This window comes from Diabrotica virgifera, chromosome 6 (genome assembly GCF_917563875.1).
Source record: "Diabrotica virgifera virgifera chromosome 6, PGI_DIABVI_V3a".
In the NCBI taxonomy this organism is placed as follows: Eukaryota; Metazoa; Arthropoda; class Insecta; order Coleoptera; family Chrysomelidae; genus Diabrotica; species Diabrotica virgifera.
Window position 1 is genome coordinate 242079709 of NC_065448.1, and position 15310 is coordinate 242095018.

Consider the following 15310-nt stretch of genomic DNA (forward strand, 5'->3'; position numbering starts at 1 on the left):
GGTAAATATTATGGGACTCAACTGTAAATTGGGAATCCCCGAGCGCGTTGACGTCGAGATACGGGGAATCCCCGTCGCTTGAACAATTTAGTATTTATGTGTACCCCCTTATTTTTCAAAAATTTTCAAGTAGAAGAGACTCCCAAGAAAAGAAAAGAATAAGGCCTATAAATAAATCATTTATGACTGTAAATTTGAAAAAGTACAAATATTTGAGTATCTATTTAAGAATATTATTCTCCCCAGAATTAGTTACTCAATTTTACAGCCTAGTAAAAAATATAAAACTACTACCGATCTCGAATTACTTGCGTATCAAATTTTTGTTTTCTGAACTTATTTTGAAACTTCATATAGGTAGTTAAATTATACTTTTAATTGCTGTATCCTGATTGTTTACAACAATAAAAGATTGTTAACCTTGATTCTAATACCTATTCGTTACTTATAGATGAAAAAACATACATATTTAATGTTATTGTCTACTAATAATGCAAGACCAAATTGTATTAGAAAGTTTTGTTTATAGAAATATAACTTTTCAATTTGAATTTCCTTTTCTCAATTTGAAAAATTTATTAAACACAATGGCCAATTGAAATACAACGAGGTGTCAGACAGGGTTGCGTGCTATCACCGATACGATTTAACGTCTACTCGGAGGTAATATTTGCGAACGCTTTACCGCACTCTTCAGATGGAATCAGGGTAAACGGTCAAAGAGTAAATAATATTCGCTATGCCGATGACACGGTATTAATGACGGATTCGGAGCATAGTCTGCAGATACTGTTAAATAGGGTTACTGAGAGTTGTGAAAAAATGTGGATGAAGATCAATACTACGAAAACCAAAGTTATGAAAATATCAAAACCCCCTGAACAAAAGTTTACCCCTTCCAATATATGTGCACCACCAAAAGCTTGAATACGTTCACCAATACAAATAACTATTGTTATCTTGGTTGCTGCTTCAAAAATCAACTTGATTATAAACAAGAAGAGCGAGAATAGAGGTAGCCCGACAAGGGTTTATCAAAATCAAAAGCTTATTTTGTAACAGTAGCATTAATATCAGCCTTAGATGTTTTCTGCATTGCTATGTATGGTCAATACTTTTGTATGGTACGTAGGCCTGTACACTCAACATAATGCTGATGAATAAGTTAGAAGCCTTTAAACTCTGGCTTTATAGAATAATCTTGAAAATACCTTGGACAACCCACACCACTAATGAAAATGTTCTGAGGAGAATAAGTACAGAGAGAACTGCTAAAAATCATCAAAGTAGAAAAGTACCGGCTTGCGCAACTGATCATCCAGGGTAAGATTGAAGGAAAACGGGGTTCCGGTAGGCGCCAGATTTCATGGCTTAGAAATATCAGAGCTAAGCCTTAAATTAACATCTTCGTTTAATGTCGCATTGGACAGAGACATATATTTGCCAGTGTAGTCGCTAACCTCCACTAAAGGAGACAACACTACAAAAATAAGTGATTTTCTACGAGTTAAGTTGAATTAGATGCACTTAAGCAAAGTCTATTGAGGATCTTTAAAAACAAAGTACTTAATGTGGATATTCACAATTTTAATTGAGTCAGTTTTTTTTAACAAGAGAAAGAACCAACAAAGTAGTGTGGATGAGAAGTACAAACATTTGTAGTATTGTTGCTTTCTTGCGCACAAATTTTATGGAGTATGTTGATAAAAACATAGATAAATAAGTATTACCGGATAAAAACACACTGCATGAGTCGGTGTTATCTCCAAGGCACATCTTTCGAGGCCAGGTTTTAAGAAGACGTCACCTCAAATGTCAATTATGTCATATAACTGTCACTGTCATTATTATTTTTGTTTAAGGTTAGCTTCTTGAAAAGTTAAAAATGTAAATTTTGCAATTATTGATTGATTGATGACTGAAAAGAACACTGCTAACATGGAAATTAGGAAAGATCTGCATAAAACACGGTTTTGAAGAAATGGGCATATTATCTAAGTGTAGTCTAGTGGCTTTCGAATTACTTAACGAAATGTTTGCAGCGGTAGGAGCAGGTTTCTTAGGGGTTTTGTATCTAGTTAAAAAGGGGTTTAATAAATATGACTCGATACGAACCTTAACTATACTTGTAGTAACGACAGCCAGCGTGGCTTATATCACTCATAAGAATAACAAACAAATTAAACCAAACAAGAAAAAAGTTATATGCATTACTGGATGTGATTCAGGACTTGGTTTTTCCCTGGCTCAACACTCTGTTGATATGGGATTTACTGTAATAGCTGGGTTCTTAAGTTTAGACTCTAAAGGCTGTAAAGAGATTCGACAGAAATATGGAAAAAATATAATACAGATTCAACTTGATGTAACCGATTCATCTAGTGTTAAGGCAGCTGTTCAAACTATTGAACATTTTTTAACGAGAAATTCAGGATATGGTAAGTTTTTTCTTTCTTTATTATTTTTAAACATGTATGTAGGCATTAGGCATTGCATTAACATGTTCGCTGTTTTTACAGATATTTATAAACTTAAATTGATAGCGTTACCAGTCATATATATCCCGTAGTGAACATTTGCCACAGTATGTTATGACTCATATATATGCCTCATATGGTAAAGCCATTTTAACCTTTAACTACCCGTGCATTAGGTTATAACATAACTACACACGTGGCATACTTTATATGCCACAAGAAAATACACTTAAAACAGCGGATTTGTTTTTTTTTGAAAAATACACTTAGTTGTTTGTTATAAACCTTATTCGGCATTAGTGAATACTTGGAGTTCCTTCTCAGTAAGCCAATTGGGATTTATAACTGGAATCATGGAATAACTGGATTCCATGATAAATAAAATTACTAATAAAAATTTTTTTGAAATGTGATTTTTTACAGGAGAAAAAGTATTGTTTATAAAGAAAAATATAATTTGTGCCTTAATGACTAAAAAACAATTGAAATATGTACTTATATTACGACTTATATTAATATAATCGTGGCATATATATTGTCCACCACCGGAAACAACAAATAATAAACTGTAAATTACGATCTTCCCAGAACACCGATTATAACGAAACTAAAACCAAATTGTAAAGCACATTCCAGTGATAGGTTAGAGAGATAAACAAGGTCAAAAATTAAATTTTTAAATATATTTGCAGTAGAATTCTTATATGTGGCGTACAAAATATGCCAGCTCGTGTAGTTACGGGTTAAAGGATGTCTGTGATTCTAAGATACAGTGGTACCTCGATTATCCGTCTCTCTATTAACTGTCAAGTTCCGTACATAAGTTGTCTTGACTATGTAAGCAAAAAATTTAATCATCAATTCATTTTGTTTGAGCATTGCAATAAGCCAAAAGAAATCCACTGAAATGTACAGTTACTCTACCACCATATTTTTATGGCTGAATCAACTATTTTGTTTTCGTTGCCTAAAGATGACATAAGTACACAAATAGTTAATTTGTGATGAGGGCGCAAATAGCCATCAATTGGTGACAGATGATGAAATCGTTGAAATGGCAATAGAGGCATACTAAACAGATTCAGAAGCTGACATAGACTTAAAATTTGACGATGGAGATGTCAACAATGCTATTGCAACTAACAAAGATTAAAAAAAAGCTAGAGAAGCTGCATCGCACATGCAATAATTCATTGAGTGGTATTCTCAACTAGAAGAAACCAATAAAGTAGATTGCATAATACGCTGATTAAGAAATTCAGCAAAACAAACAAAGATTTCAGAATATTTTAACCAAATTGATTTTATTGTACAAACACAAATCCCTCTATATTGTGAAACAAAACTTACAAATAAAATTTGAGAGTTGTACTATGAATTTTTAATTTTTTTTTATTAACGTTTTGTTAACCTTTTCAATTGACCGTCATACCTTTGGGCTGGTGCCCTGATGGATAATCGAGGTTCCACTGTATTTGATTTCAAAAGTTTTCTTATTGTCAACCAACTTCAGTAACAGTGGTTTACTAAATTGTTCATGTTTCCATTGTAGTCTATTGTTGTATCACTTCATTAAAAAATGTTGAATCCAGCTAATATTTTTAGCTCTCCATGCTATCATTAACAATGCTGGTGTCATGGTATTTGGAGAATTTGAATGGTCAACAGAAAGACTGATACAACAACAAATTGATGTAAATCTGATGGGCACACTGAAATTTACCAATGCTTTTTGTCCTCTCATAAGACAGCATAGAGGTAAGTACAAACCCTTTTTGACAGTCTCCTACTTATAAAAATATAATATTTTATTTAAAATATCCTGTGAATGTGACAACTCCTATGTGGGAGAAACTGCAAGAACAGAGCCTTTGAGAAATCCCAGATATGCAAATATGCCTGAGACCATGAGACCACAATGGAATTCTACTTGTTATTAGTTGATTGTTAGCTTTATGGAAGGTTGTCACTCCCCATTTTTTGCAAGGTCGGCTGATACTTCTACCAATTGGTGATTTATCTCTTGCTATTTTAACCACACATATCTGCCCCATTTTGCTTATGTCGTTATTCCATTTGTTTCATTCTATTTAGTGTCCATTCGTTTATACACTTTACATTACATTTTCTTCTAATGTCTTCACTATTCTTTCGATCTCTCAGCATACTTTCATTACTCTCATTTCTGCCATTTCTAGTAGTCTTTGTGTTGTGGCTGTATCAGGTCTTGTTTCTGTTGCATTTCATTATTGGTCTTCACAGTGTTAATATTATGTCGGATTTATTTCCATTACTTGTTCAATACTGATGCCATCAATTTCTATTTTATATCTGATTGGTTCTTTACTGATTACTATTGTTTTAGTTTTCTGAGGTGAAATTGTAATATTTAATTATTTTACTCTTATGTTAAAACTATGGACTAATCTTTGCAGACTATCTTCATCTTCAGGTATCAGTTTTGTGTTGTTTGCGTAACAGAGTATTTTTACTTCTTTCTTCAAATTAATCAGACATATAATGTTTTAGGGTATTAAAAAGTTGATACCTCTGTACTTTTCTGACTGTTTTTATCTCTTTATTTGAATAGTAGAATAAGTTTGCTCTTTTTCCATTCTTCAGGTATTTTGTTAATTAATGTTGTTAATTGTTCTTTCATTGCTGCTCTACAATATTTCAATTATTCGTTTGGTATGTCGTCTTTCTGTTCTTCAGTTTCTCAAGTGTTTTTCGAACTTCCTGTGTAGTTATATTAACTTCTTCATTTGTGGTAATTTCTGGTGTTTCTGGTTCTAGCGTCATTTGTTCTTACTCCACATAGAGCTTTTTTAGATTGTCAATCCTTGTATCCTTTTCTGTGTTTTGGTTCTATTCATTTCTTTACCTCCAATTTTTGACCTCTTCTAAAGCACTACATTTCCTTTTGTAGACCATAAAAACATGTTTCATTTCTTTCAAAAACCATTCAAAGTGATCATTTTTATTCTTCTTATGAGTAAATATGCTTCGTTTCTTATTAGTTGATGTATATTAACACATTGCGTGGCACGTCGCTCATATATGAGACACAGATATTTTGCCAGGGTCTAAGTCACTCATTTCCATATGTGTATATGGCATGGCCGTGGATATCAGTGGCCCTGAGAGTAGTATCCCGATTAAAGCGTGGCACGCAATGTATTAAGTAAGCTTTTTTCTTTTCTTTACATTTTTCCTTCATTTCTCTACAGCCGCCAAGATATTAGACTTCATTTTTGCCCAGGTTTCTTTGACTCTGTGACTTTCTGTGATATATATGTTTCTACTTCTTTCTGTTATTCTTGGAATAGGTATCTTGTGGAGTTATGGCGTTACCAAGGGAAATAGAGAAATAATGTATAAAATGTTAAAAACATATTATATTGTACAAGTGTTTTAATTTTCTTAAATAAGTTTTGACTTATAAATATGTTTTTAGGAAGAATAGTAACAATTACTAGTCACTGTTCCCAATCAGTACTTCCGGGTCTCTCAGTATATGGAGCAACTAAAACAGCTTTATCAGGGTTTTGTGATGGTCTTAGAGTAGAGATGAACAAATATGGAGTTGATGTAATTCAATTTATACCTGGCTCTTTTACGTTACAAAGTAATATAATGGCTAGACAACTTCAGAATGTTCAAGAAATGCATGATAATTTTTCTCCAGAGCAACATGCGTTTTACAGTGACTACTTCAAACGATACAATATTTACTTGTCATTCATTACTCCTCCTCCGATGCCCTTTAAAATTGAAGATGAAGGGTATGCATTTTTTATTTATCACCAACTGTATTCTACAGAGATGGGCATTGGTCAATTAACCAATTTGCATACCAAACAAAAAGAAAAAACTAAACAGAAAACTAGTTTCTTGCTTTAATTATTTATACTGGGTGGTGAATCATAAAGCGGGCCATAGGAAACTCAATGTAAAATACTAAACTGTTGAATTCCTGCTTCCCTAATTATTTTACATCAAAAGTCATGAGAGAATATTTGTAGATAATTGAAATCTATATTAAAATCAAAAGTTAAAATTGTTCTACGATTTAAGTGCATTCCAAAATTTTGAAAAATATAATACATTTGCCACAGTAGGTATGTGTGTAAAGTTAGGCCACACGTTACTATTTAACTGACAGTGCTCACACCATTGACTGAATAAAAAATCTTTATTGTTAATACTTTCTCCGCAACTGAGGGTATCTTATCAACTGTATTGTTTTTAAACAATAAATGATAAAATAAAAATATTGATAGTTTAAAAATGTGAAAATAATAACTTCATTGTGACACATTATTGCACTGTGTGTGGCCTAATTTTGGGCTGAAAAACTGAAAAATGTATTACATTTTTACAAAATTTTGGAATATGTTTAATTCGTAGAATAATTTTAACAGTTATTTTCAATACAGATTTCAATTCTCTACAAATAGTTTCTAATGTCTTTTGATGTAAAATAATTAGGGAAGCAGGAATTAAACAGTTTAGAATTTTACATTGAGTTTCCTATGGCCCGTTTTCCAATTCACCACCCGGTATACAAAAGTAATTATTTTTTATGCAAAAGCTTTCTCGTAATCGAGAAATGCAATAACCAGTGGTATGTTGTACTCAATGCATTTTTCAATTAATATCGTTACGGTATGCAAATGGACATGTCATTTGTGTCATATCCTGCCCTGAAACATGCCTGTTCTTTGGGATGATAGAAATGAAGTTTAGGTGTTAGTCTCTTCATTAAGATTTTCATAAAGAGTTTGTACTTACATATGTGTCAAGAGGCTGATGGGTCTATAAATTAGAAAATTATAGACCCAAAGTAAACTTTACCTATCATTATTTCTGGTAATATGACCAAAGTACTCAAATTTCAGAGTTCTTTATCGTGATGAGAACTTCAAATTTTGTATCCATTCTACCTTTTATTTTAAATTCTTATTGAACTCAAGCTATAAATAACACTCTTGTAATATATTAATGTATACCTAAGTTCATCAGTGCTGGATTACATATCATTAATATTAAACAGTTTGATGATTTAAATTCTAATACTGTTGAATAAGGCATTACCATCCCATTTTGAAAGAGAGTCTTATTTACATATATACAAGAAAATAATCAATTACCTTCAAGATACACTGCTTCAAGATACACAGAGAAAACGGGCCACAGACAAAATGGGTCATTTTTGATGTCGCGAATTTCCTAAACCTATTGTCCTATTTAAGTGATTTTTTTAATATTTAATAACCTTATTTTTTACAATATCGCTGTAATAATATTGTTGCTAAACAGGTAAATCTGTATTGTATACTGGGTGGACCAATCAAACTGTGTTTTTTTCTTAAAGTTTGCAACACGCTGTGGAATATTATAGCATTTATAAAATATTGAAATTAAAACCAACTATAGCCTCAGGTTTTCTTAACATTCTGTTTTTTGATTCATTCACTTATCATCATCATTCTCTTTGCCTTATCCCTATGCGGAGTCGGCTTCCTTAATTGTATTTCTCCACACAATAATTCTATCTTGGGTCATATCATTGTTAATCCCCTTTACCAACATGTCCTGCCTTATCGTCTCCCCCCAGGTCTTTTTTGGTCTTCCTCTCCTACTCCTTCCAGGAATCTGCACTTCAGCTATTCTTCGTATTGGGTGATTAACGTCTCGACGTTGAACATGACCAAACCATCTTAACCTATGCTCTCTCATTTTGGCATCAATTGGTGCCACACCTAGACTTCCCCTAATATACTCATTTCTAATTTTATCCTTCTTTGTCACTCCACTCATCCATCTAAGCATTCTCATTTCCGCCACATGCATTCGTTGTTCCTCTTTCTTTTTCACTGCCCAACATTCAGTTCCGTACATCATAGCCGGTCTTATGGCTCTTTTATAGAATTTTCCCTTCAGCTTCATTGGAATTTTTCTGTCACACAACACACCACTCGCTTCTTTCCACTTCATCCATTCAGCCCTAATTCTACTGCATGCATCTCCATCTATTTCTTCATTAATCTGTAATACCGATCCTAGGTACTTAAAACTATTGCTTTTCACAATCATTTCACCATCCAAAGATACCATTTTATTTGTAGTAACTCCATCTTTAAATGAACATTCCAAATACTCTGTTTTTGTCCTACTAAGTTTTAAACCTTTTTCCTCCAGAGCTTGTTTCCACTGTTCCAGTTTTTGTTCTAAGTCTCTTTCACTATTTCCTATTAACACTACATCATCAGCATACATTAGGCACCATGGAATGCTACCCTGTAGTTTCGCTGTTATCTGGTCCAAAACTAATGAGAATAAATAAGTACTAAGCACCGAGCCTTGGTGCAATCCTACTTTCACCTGAACTTTATCAGTCTCTCCCACACCTGTCCTAACACTAGTCGTTACTCCCTCATACATATCTCTCACAATCTTTACATATTCTTCAGGGACTCCTTTCTTATTGAGTGCCCACCACAGAATCTCTTTATCATATGCTTTCTCAAGATCAATGAATACCATATGAGCGTTGGCCTCTTTATTCCTGTATTTTTCCATCAGTTGCCTTACAATGAAAATTGCATCTGTTGGTGGTCTGCCGTGCATAAAGCCAAATTGATTATCGGATATTTCGGTTTTTTCACGTATCCGTCTATCAATTACTCTCTCCCACATTTTCATGGTGTGGCTAAGTAGTTTTATAGCCCTGTAGTTTGTACATTGTTGTATGTCTCCCTTGTTTTTGTAGACAGGTACTAATATACCGCTTCTCCATTCGTCTGGCATTTGTCCAACTTCCATAATTCTATTAAATAGACCTGCTAGCCAACTTATTCCTGTCTCTCCCAATGCTCTCCATACTTCTTCAGGAATAGCATCTGGTCCGACTACTTTTCCTTTCTTTATTTTTTGAAGCGCTTGAGCCACTTCCTCGTTTGTTATTTTGGTAACCATTGCTGTTACTGTCTCCGTTAACTCCACAGGTTGTCTGTCAAATTATTCATTTAATAAACTGTCAAAATACTTTCTCCATCTCTTTTTGACATTCTTTTCGTGAATTATTTCGTGATTCTTTTCGTGACATTCTTTTCATGAATCTGATTAAAATCTCTTGCTTTCTTTGCTCTCTGTTTGGCTATTTTATATATCTTTGCTTCGCCTTCCCCGGTATCAAGTTGATCGTATAAGTTTGAACACGCTTCTGCTTTAGCTTTTGTTACTGCTACTTTCGCTTCCTTTTTGGCGACCATATTGTTTTGAAGATCTATGTCCGATCTGGTTTCTTGCCACTTTTTATATAATTTTTCATTTTTTTTATTTTTCCTTGTACTTCATTTGACCACCACCAAGTCTCTTTATCCTCAAACTTCTTTCCTGACGTTTTCCCAAGTATTTCAATAGCCGGCTCTCTAATAATGTTGGCCATTTTTCTCCAAATTGTGTTAGGGCTTCCTTTCATGTTCCAACATATTTTTTCTACTATTCTTTACCTGAATAGACCTTCTTTCTCATCTTTTAGTATCCACCACTTTTTTGTGGTCCTCTCCGATATTTTTGTTTAGTTTCGCTTTTTTACTTCGATGTCCAGAACAAGCAGCTTATGTTGTTGACTTACTGTCTCACTAACTATTACCTTGCAGTCCTTACATTCACGTATGTCTTGTTTCCTTATCATGAAGTAGTCTATTTGGGATTGATGTTGTCCACTTTTGTAGGTAATAAGTTGAGTTTCTCTCTTTTTGAAGAATGTTTTTCATTCGCTTATATTGGACAATAAAAAAGTTAGGTATTTTAACAACTAGCTATGTTTTTCATCAGTACAAGATGTTTTTAAATAAGTACGACAAACTTTAAGGGGCATTTCTGCATGAGAAAATAATGACCGCGTGCTTTATAAACATATGTCTGCAAATGCTTCGTTTCAGGTGTTCAATTTTTTCTTAAAAACTGACGATTTATTTATTTATTTATTGACTGGGGATGCCTTTGTCCAGGCGTGGATGCAAACAGGCTGAAGAAGAAGAAGAACCGAACCTTAACATTTTTACCTGCCGTTGTTAGAATTTACTTATTTCTTCTTTTCTTTTTTAGGTTATACAAGGAATATGAAAAAACTTTGCTGGACGAAAAGCCTGATGCCATATACAAAAATGAGGACTACAGATACAAGATGTATCACACTCTGTTTCATATTAGTCCTTGGTTTATAAGAGATTGGCTCATCACAAAGTTTATGGCCATGCCCGCTTATGTATCTAGTGATAGGAATCTTAGTATGGATAGTTCTGATGAAAATGATGATCTAATATTGTGATTTAAATAAAGTTTTTAACTGTAATGTGTCTTTTAATTCTAATAAGTCTCATGCCCCATATTCTGAAACTATTTCAAAACATTATCCATAACAGAATTTACAAAAAATGCGAAGAAGATATTGGCTTTCGAAACGGTATGGGAATTCGAGAAGCTTTGTTCAGTTTTATTGTTCTCATGCAAAAGTGTCGGGATCAACAAAAATATGTCTACTTGTGCTTTATAGATTATGAAAAGGCTTTTGACAAAGTTAAACATGATCAGCTTGCAAAAAAGAACCTGGATCCAATTGACATTAATACAATACGTGAACTCTACTAGAATCAAAACGCCTCTAATAAAAAAAAATGGTCTTGTGGTACTAACAACTTTTGAAAGTAGGACCAGGATAACGTACCACACAATTTGTAGGACAATGTGAGTGTTAAATTATACAGGGTGTCCCGAAAAGATTGGTCATAAATTATACCACAGATTCTAGGGTCAAAAATAAGTTGATTTAACCTCACTTAGCTATATACAATAGTGCACACAAAAAAAGTTACAGCCCTTTGAAGTTATAAAATTAAAATAGATTTTTTTTCTTATATCGAAAACTATTAGACATTTTTTATTGGAAATGAACATGTGGCATAATTATGGCAGCATCATCTTAAAAAAAATTAAAATGAAATTTGTGCACCCCATTAAAATTTTGTGGGGGTTTTGTTCCCTTAAACTCCCCCAAACTTTTGTGTACGTTCCAATTAAATTATTATTGTGGCACCATTAGTTAAACACAATGTTTTTAAAACTTTTTTGACTCTTAGTCATTTTTCGATAAGCCAGTGTTTATTGAGATATTTTAAATATTTGTCGAATCCACCACATATTTGTATATGGTTAAGTACGATTATACAGTCCTGTTAATAATTTGAAAATTTATTTATAATTTACATTTTTAGGTATATTTTGAAAAAGAAGCCACATCTCGATAAAAGGTGACTTATCAAAAAAAGACTAAGAGGCAAAAAAGTTTTAAAAACACTGTGTTTAACTAATGGTACCATAATAATAGCTTAATTGTAACGTGCAGAAACATTTGGGGGTTTAAAGGAACAAAACCCCCATAAAATTTTTATGTAAACATATTATAAAAGAAGCCGCATCTCGATGAAAACTATCTTATCGAAAAAATACCAAGAGGCAAAAAAGTTTTAAAAACGTTGTGTTTAACTAATGGTACCACAACAATGAATTATTTGAAACGTACACAAAAGTTTGGGGGGTTAAAGGGAACAAAATCCCCATAAAATTTTTATGGGGTGGACAAATTTCACTATAATTTTGTTTTAAGATGTTCCTGTCATAAGAGTGATACACGTCCATTTTCAATAAAAAATCTGTAATAGTTTTCGATATATTGAAAAAAATCGATTTTCATTTTGTAACTTCAAAGGGCTGTAACTTTTTTTATGAGCACATTTGTACTAAGGTAAGTTAGGTTAAATCGAACTATTTTTGGCCCCAGAATGTGTGGTATAATTTATGACCAATCTTTTCGGGACACCCTGTATAAATATTAACAAACCAACAAAAAAAATCAGGTGGTTAGTACCTAATCACTTTTCATGACCTCGTTAATGATACATGTTGAAAAGGGGGGACTCTTTGATAGAACCTTGCATTTTGCAGGACAATAATTTGTTCGGCTAATTTAGATAACAATCTTAACAAGCTGAAAATGCGAGCATTATCATAACGAAAACTTTGTTTATTTACATATTTTAATTCATAATATGGAAAATTGCTATTATGAAAAGTTGTTTAGAATTAAAAATTATGTTTTAATGTGCAATTATATCGTTCTAATTTAAATGTTGTGAACTATAAAGGTACTTTACTATTGATCGAAATTCATATTTTTTATATACCTCGTATAAAATTAATAAAATTTGATATATGATGGTTGCATCATAAATCTTAGACCATGAAGAGCTTTTTATGAAGAATAACTTCTTCGTCAAATTAAAAATAAAAGAGTTATAAATGAAAATGTTGGTATCCATAATTTGAGAAAAATCTTCAAAATATTTTTTTCCATTAGGATGTAATTGCACATTATCAGACCATAATTTTTTATTCCAAACAACATTTCATATAGTCGGTTCGCTAAACTCAGGCACAACCGGCTAGTGATTTTGGTCAGTAATTTTACCAATTTGGCAAAAAAAAAATAATTACTAAATAGTTAATAATTACTAAATAATTAGTAATTTTGCCAATTTTGGCAAAATTGGCAAAAAACAAAAAAATTACCTACTAAAATCACTAGGCAGTTGTGTCGTGAGTTTAGCGAACCGACTATAATAACAATTTTCATTTCATAACAAATGGAACAGTCCATTTATCATTAGGTACTCCCATTAAAGGGGAGGCCGTATAATCGTATAAACATTTTTAAAATTGTTAATAAAGTATTGCTTTCAAAATATACTCAAATTGTATTTTTGAACATCGTATTTATTTTATACAGGGTGTCCCGAAAAGATTGGTCATAAATTATACCACACATTCTGGGGTCAAAAATAGTTCGATTGAACCTAACTTACCTTAGTACAAATGTGATCATAAAAAAAGTTACAGTCCTTTGAAGTTACAAAATGAAAATAGATTTTTTTCAATATATCGAAAACTATTAGAGATTTTTAGTGAAAATGGATATGTATCATTCTTATCGCAGGATCATCTAAAAACAAAATTATAGTGAAATTTGTCCACCCCATAAAAATTTTATGGAGGTTTTGTTCTTTTAAATCCCCCCAAACTTTTGTGTACGTTCCAATTGATTCATTATTGTGGTACCATTAGTTAAACACAACATTTGTAAAACTTTTTTGCCTCTTAGTATTTTTTCGATAAGCCAGTTTTTATCGAGATGCGGCTTCTTTTTTAATATATTTACATAAAAATTTTATGGGGGTTTTGTTCCTTTAAACCCCCCAAATGTATGTGTACGTTCCAATTAAACTATTATTGTGGTACCATTAGTTAAACACAGTGTTTTTAAAGCTTTTTTGCCTTAGTCTTTTTTTGATAAGTCACTTTTTATCGAGATGTGGCTTCTTTTTCAAAATACACCTAAAAATGTAAATTATAAATACATTTTCAGATTATTAACAGGTGTCTATAATCGTACTTAACCATATACAAATATGTTCTCTCTGTTCATGTGATAACTACTCTACTGCAGATTTAAATCATATAATCTTTAATTGTGAACTTATAAATACCATACGAAAGCACTACTTGCTAGACTTCATGAGCAGAATGTAAGTTTACCGCTGAATATTTCACATCTACTAAGTTTCAACACCAAAACTATTAATGATATTATCATACAATTTCTTAAAGATTCTAAAATAAAAATTTAATATGACATCTTCAATCCTCAACTTCCAAATATCTGTGGCAAAAAGTTCATCTAATGCCATCCCCTCTTTGTGAACACACACATATACAAATATGTGGTGGATTCGAAAAATATTCAAAATATCTCGATAAACACTGGCTTATCGAAAAAGTACTAAGAGGCAAAAAAGTTTTAAAAACATTGTGTTTAACTAATGGTGCCACAATAATAATTTAATTGGAACGCACACAAAAGTTTGGGGGGGTTTAAGGGAACAAAGCCCCCATAAAATTTTTATGGGGTGCACAAATTTCATTTTAATTTTTTTTAAGATGTTGCTGCTATAAGAATGCCACATGTTCATTTTTTATAAAAAATCTCTAAAGAGTTTTCAATATATGAAAATAAAACGATTTTCGTTTTGTAAATTCAAAAGGCTGTAACTTTTTTTGTGTGCACTATTGTATATAGGTAAGTGAGGTTCAATCAACCTATTTTTGACCCCAGAATCTGTGGTATAATTGATGACCAATCTTTTCGGGACACCCTGTATAATAATTAAATTCACTACCAAATGTCATTGATATTTTATTAATACTTTATTTAAAATTTAGTTTGACATTCACGAAGTGTCAAACTTAAATAATGTAAATATAACCTATGCTTTGCTTAACAAATTCAGATTAAAAAACTAGCCTACTTACTAGAAACGATTTCAGCTGACGTTTATAGTGTGTCGGCAGAAAATAAAAGGATTGTGAAGTCACATTTTAGACTTTGAGGTCGATTATCTCGAAGACGGTTAGAGATATCGAAATGCCGTTTTCAGATTTGGATTCAGAAGACAAAACTACATAAGAATCCATCGATAAATCTGCTCTAAGTATTGCAGGAACGGCAACGCAATAACACACAGACTTTGCGAATTTATAAACAAAAAAAAGTTTTCGTTGAAAATTAACAAAGAAAAACAGTTAGTATAAATTTTGAGAATCGTCAAATCAACATGTTTCATTTCTGCTATCTTCGTTATCTACCACATACGGAAATTGTTGTAAGAAAAAAAGTTGGGCGTCTCGGCAAAATGAAGCTACTCACGAAA

At 32.3% G+C, this 15310-nt stretch overlaps 1 protein-coding gene across 1 annotated transcript; it reads left to right on the forward strand.

The window, feature by feature from the left end:
* The first annotated feature begins 1838 nt into the window (after window positions 1–1838).
* LOC126887448 (D-beta-hydroxybutyrate dehydrogenase, mitochondrial) lies at window positions 1839–10842 on the forward strand. Its single transcript, XM_050654989.1, has 4 exons — window positions 1839–2438; window positions 4083–4235; window positions 5935–6262; window positions 10596–10842. The coding sequence occupies exons 1-4, from the start codon at window positions 1982–1984 to the stop codon at window positions 10816–10818; spliced, it is 1161 nt and encodes a 386-aa protein (XP_050510946.1). The 5' UTR covers window positions 1839–1981; the 3' UTR covers window positions 10819–10842.
* Window positions 10843–15310: the final 4468 nt, after the last annotated feature.

Excerpts from the sequence above, each read along its gene's own strand:
- LOC126887448 (XM_050654989.1), top strand. The coding sequence starts at position 1,982 with ATGGGCATATTATCTAAGTGTAGTCTAGTGGCTTTCGAATTACTTAAC. Across the intron at positions 2,439-4,082 it reads AACGAGAAATTCAGGATATG|CTCTCCATGCTATCATTAAC; the intron begins GTAAGTTTTTTC and ends TAATATTTTTAG. Across the intron at positions 6,263-10,595 it reads TTTAAAATTGAAGATGAAGG|GTTATACAAGGAATATGAAA; the intron begins GTATGCATTTTT and ends TTTCTTTTTTAG.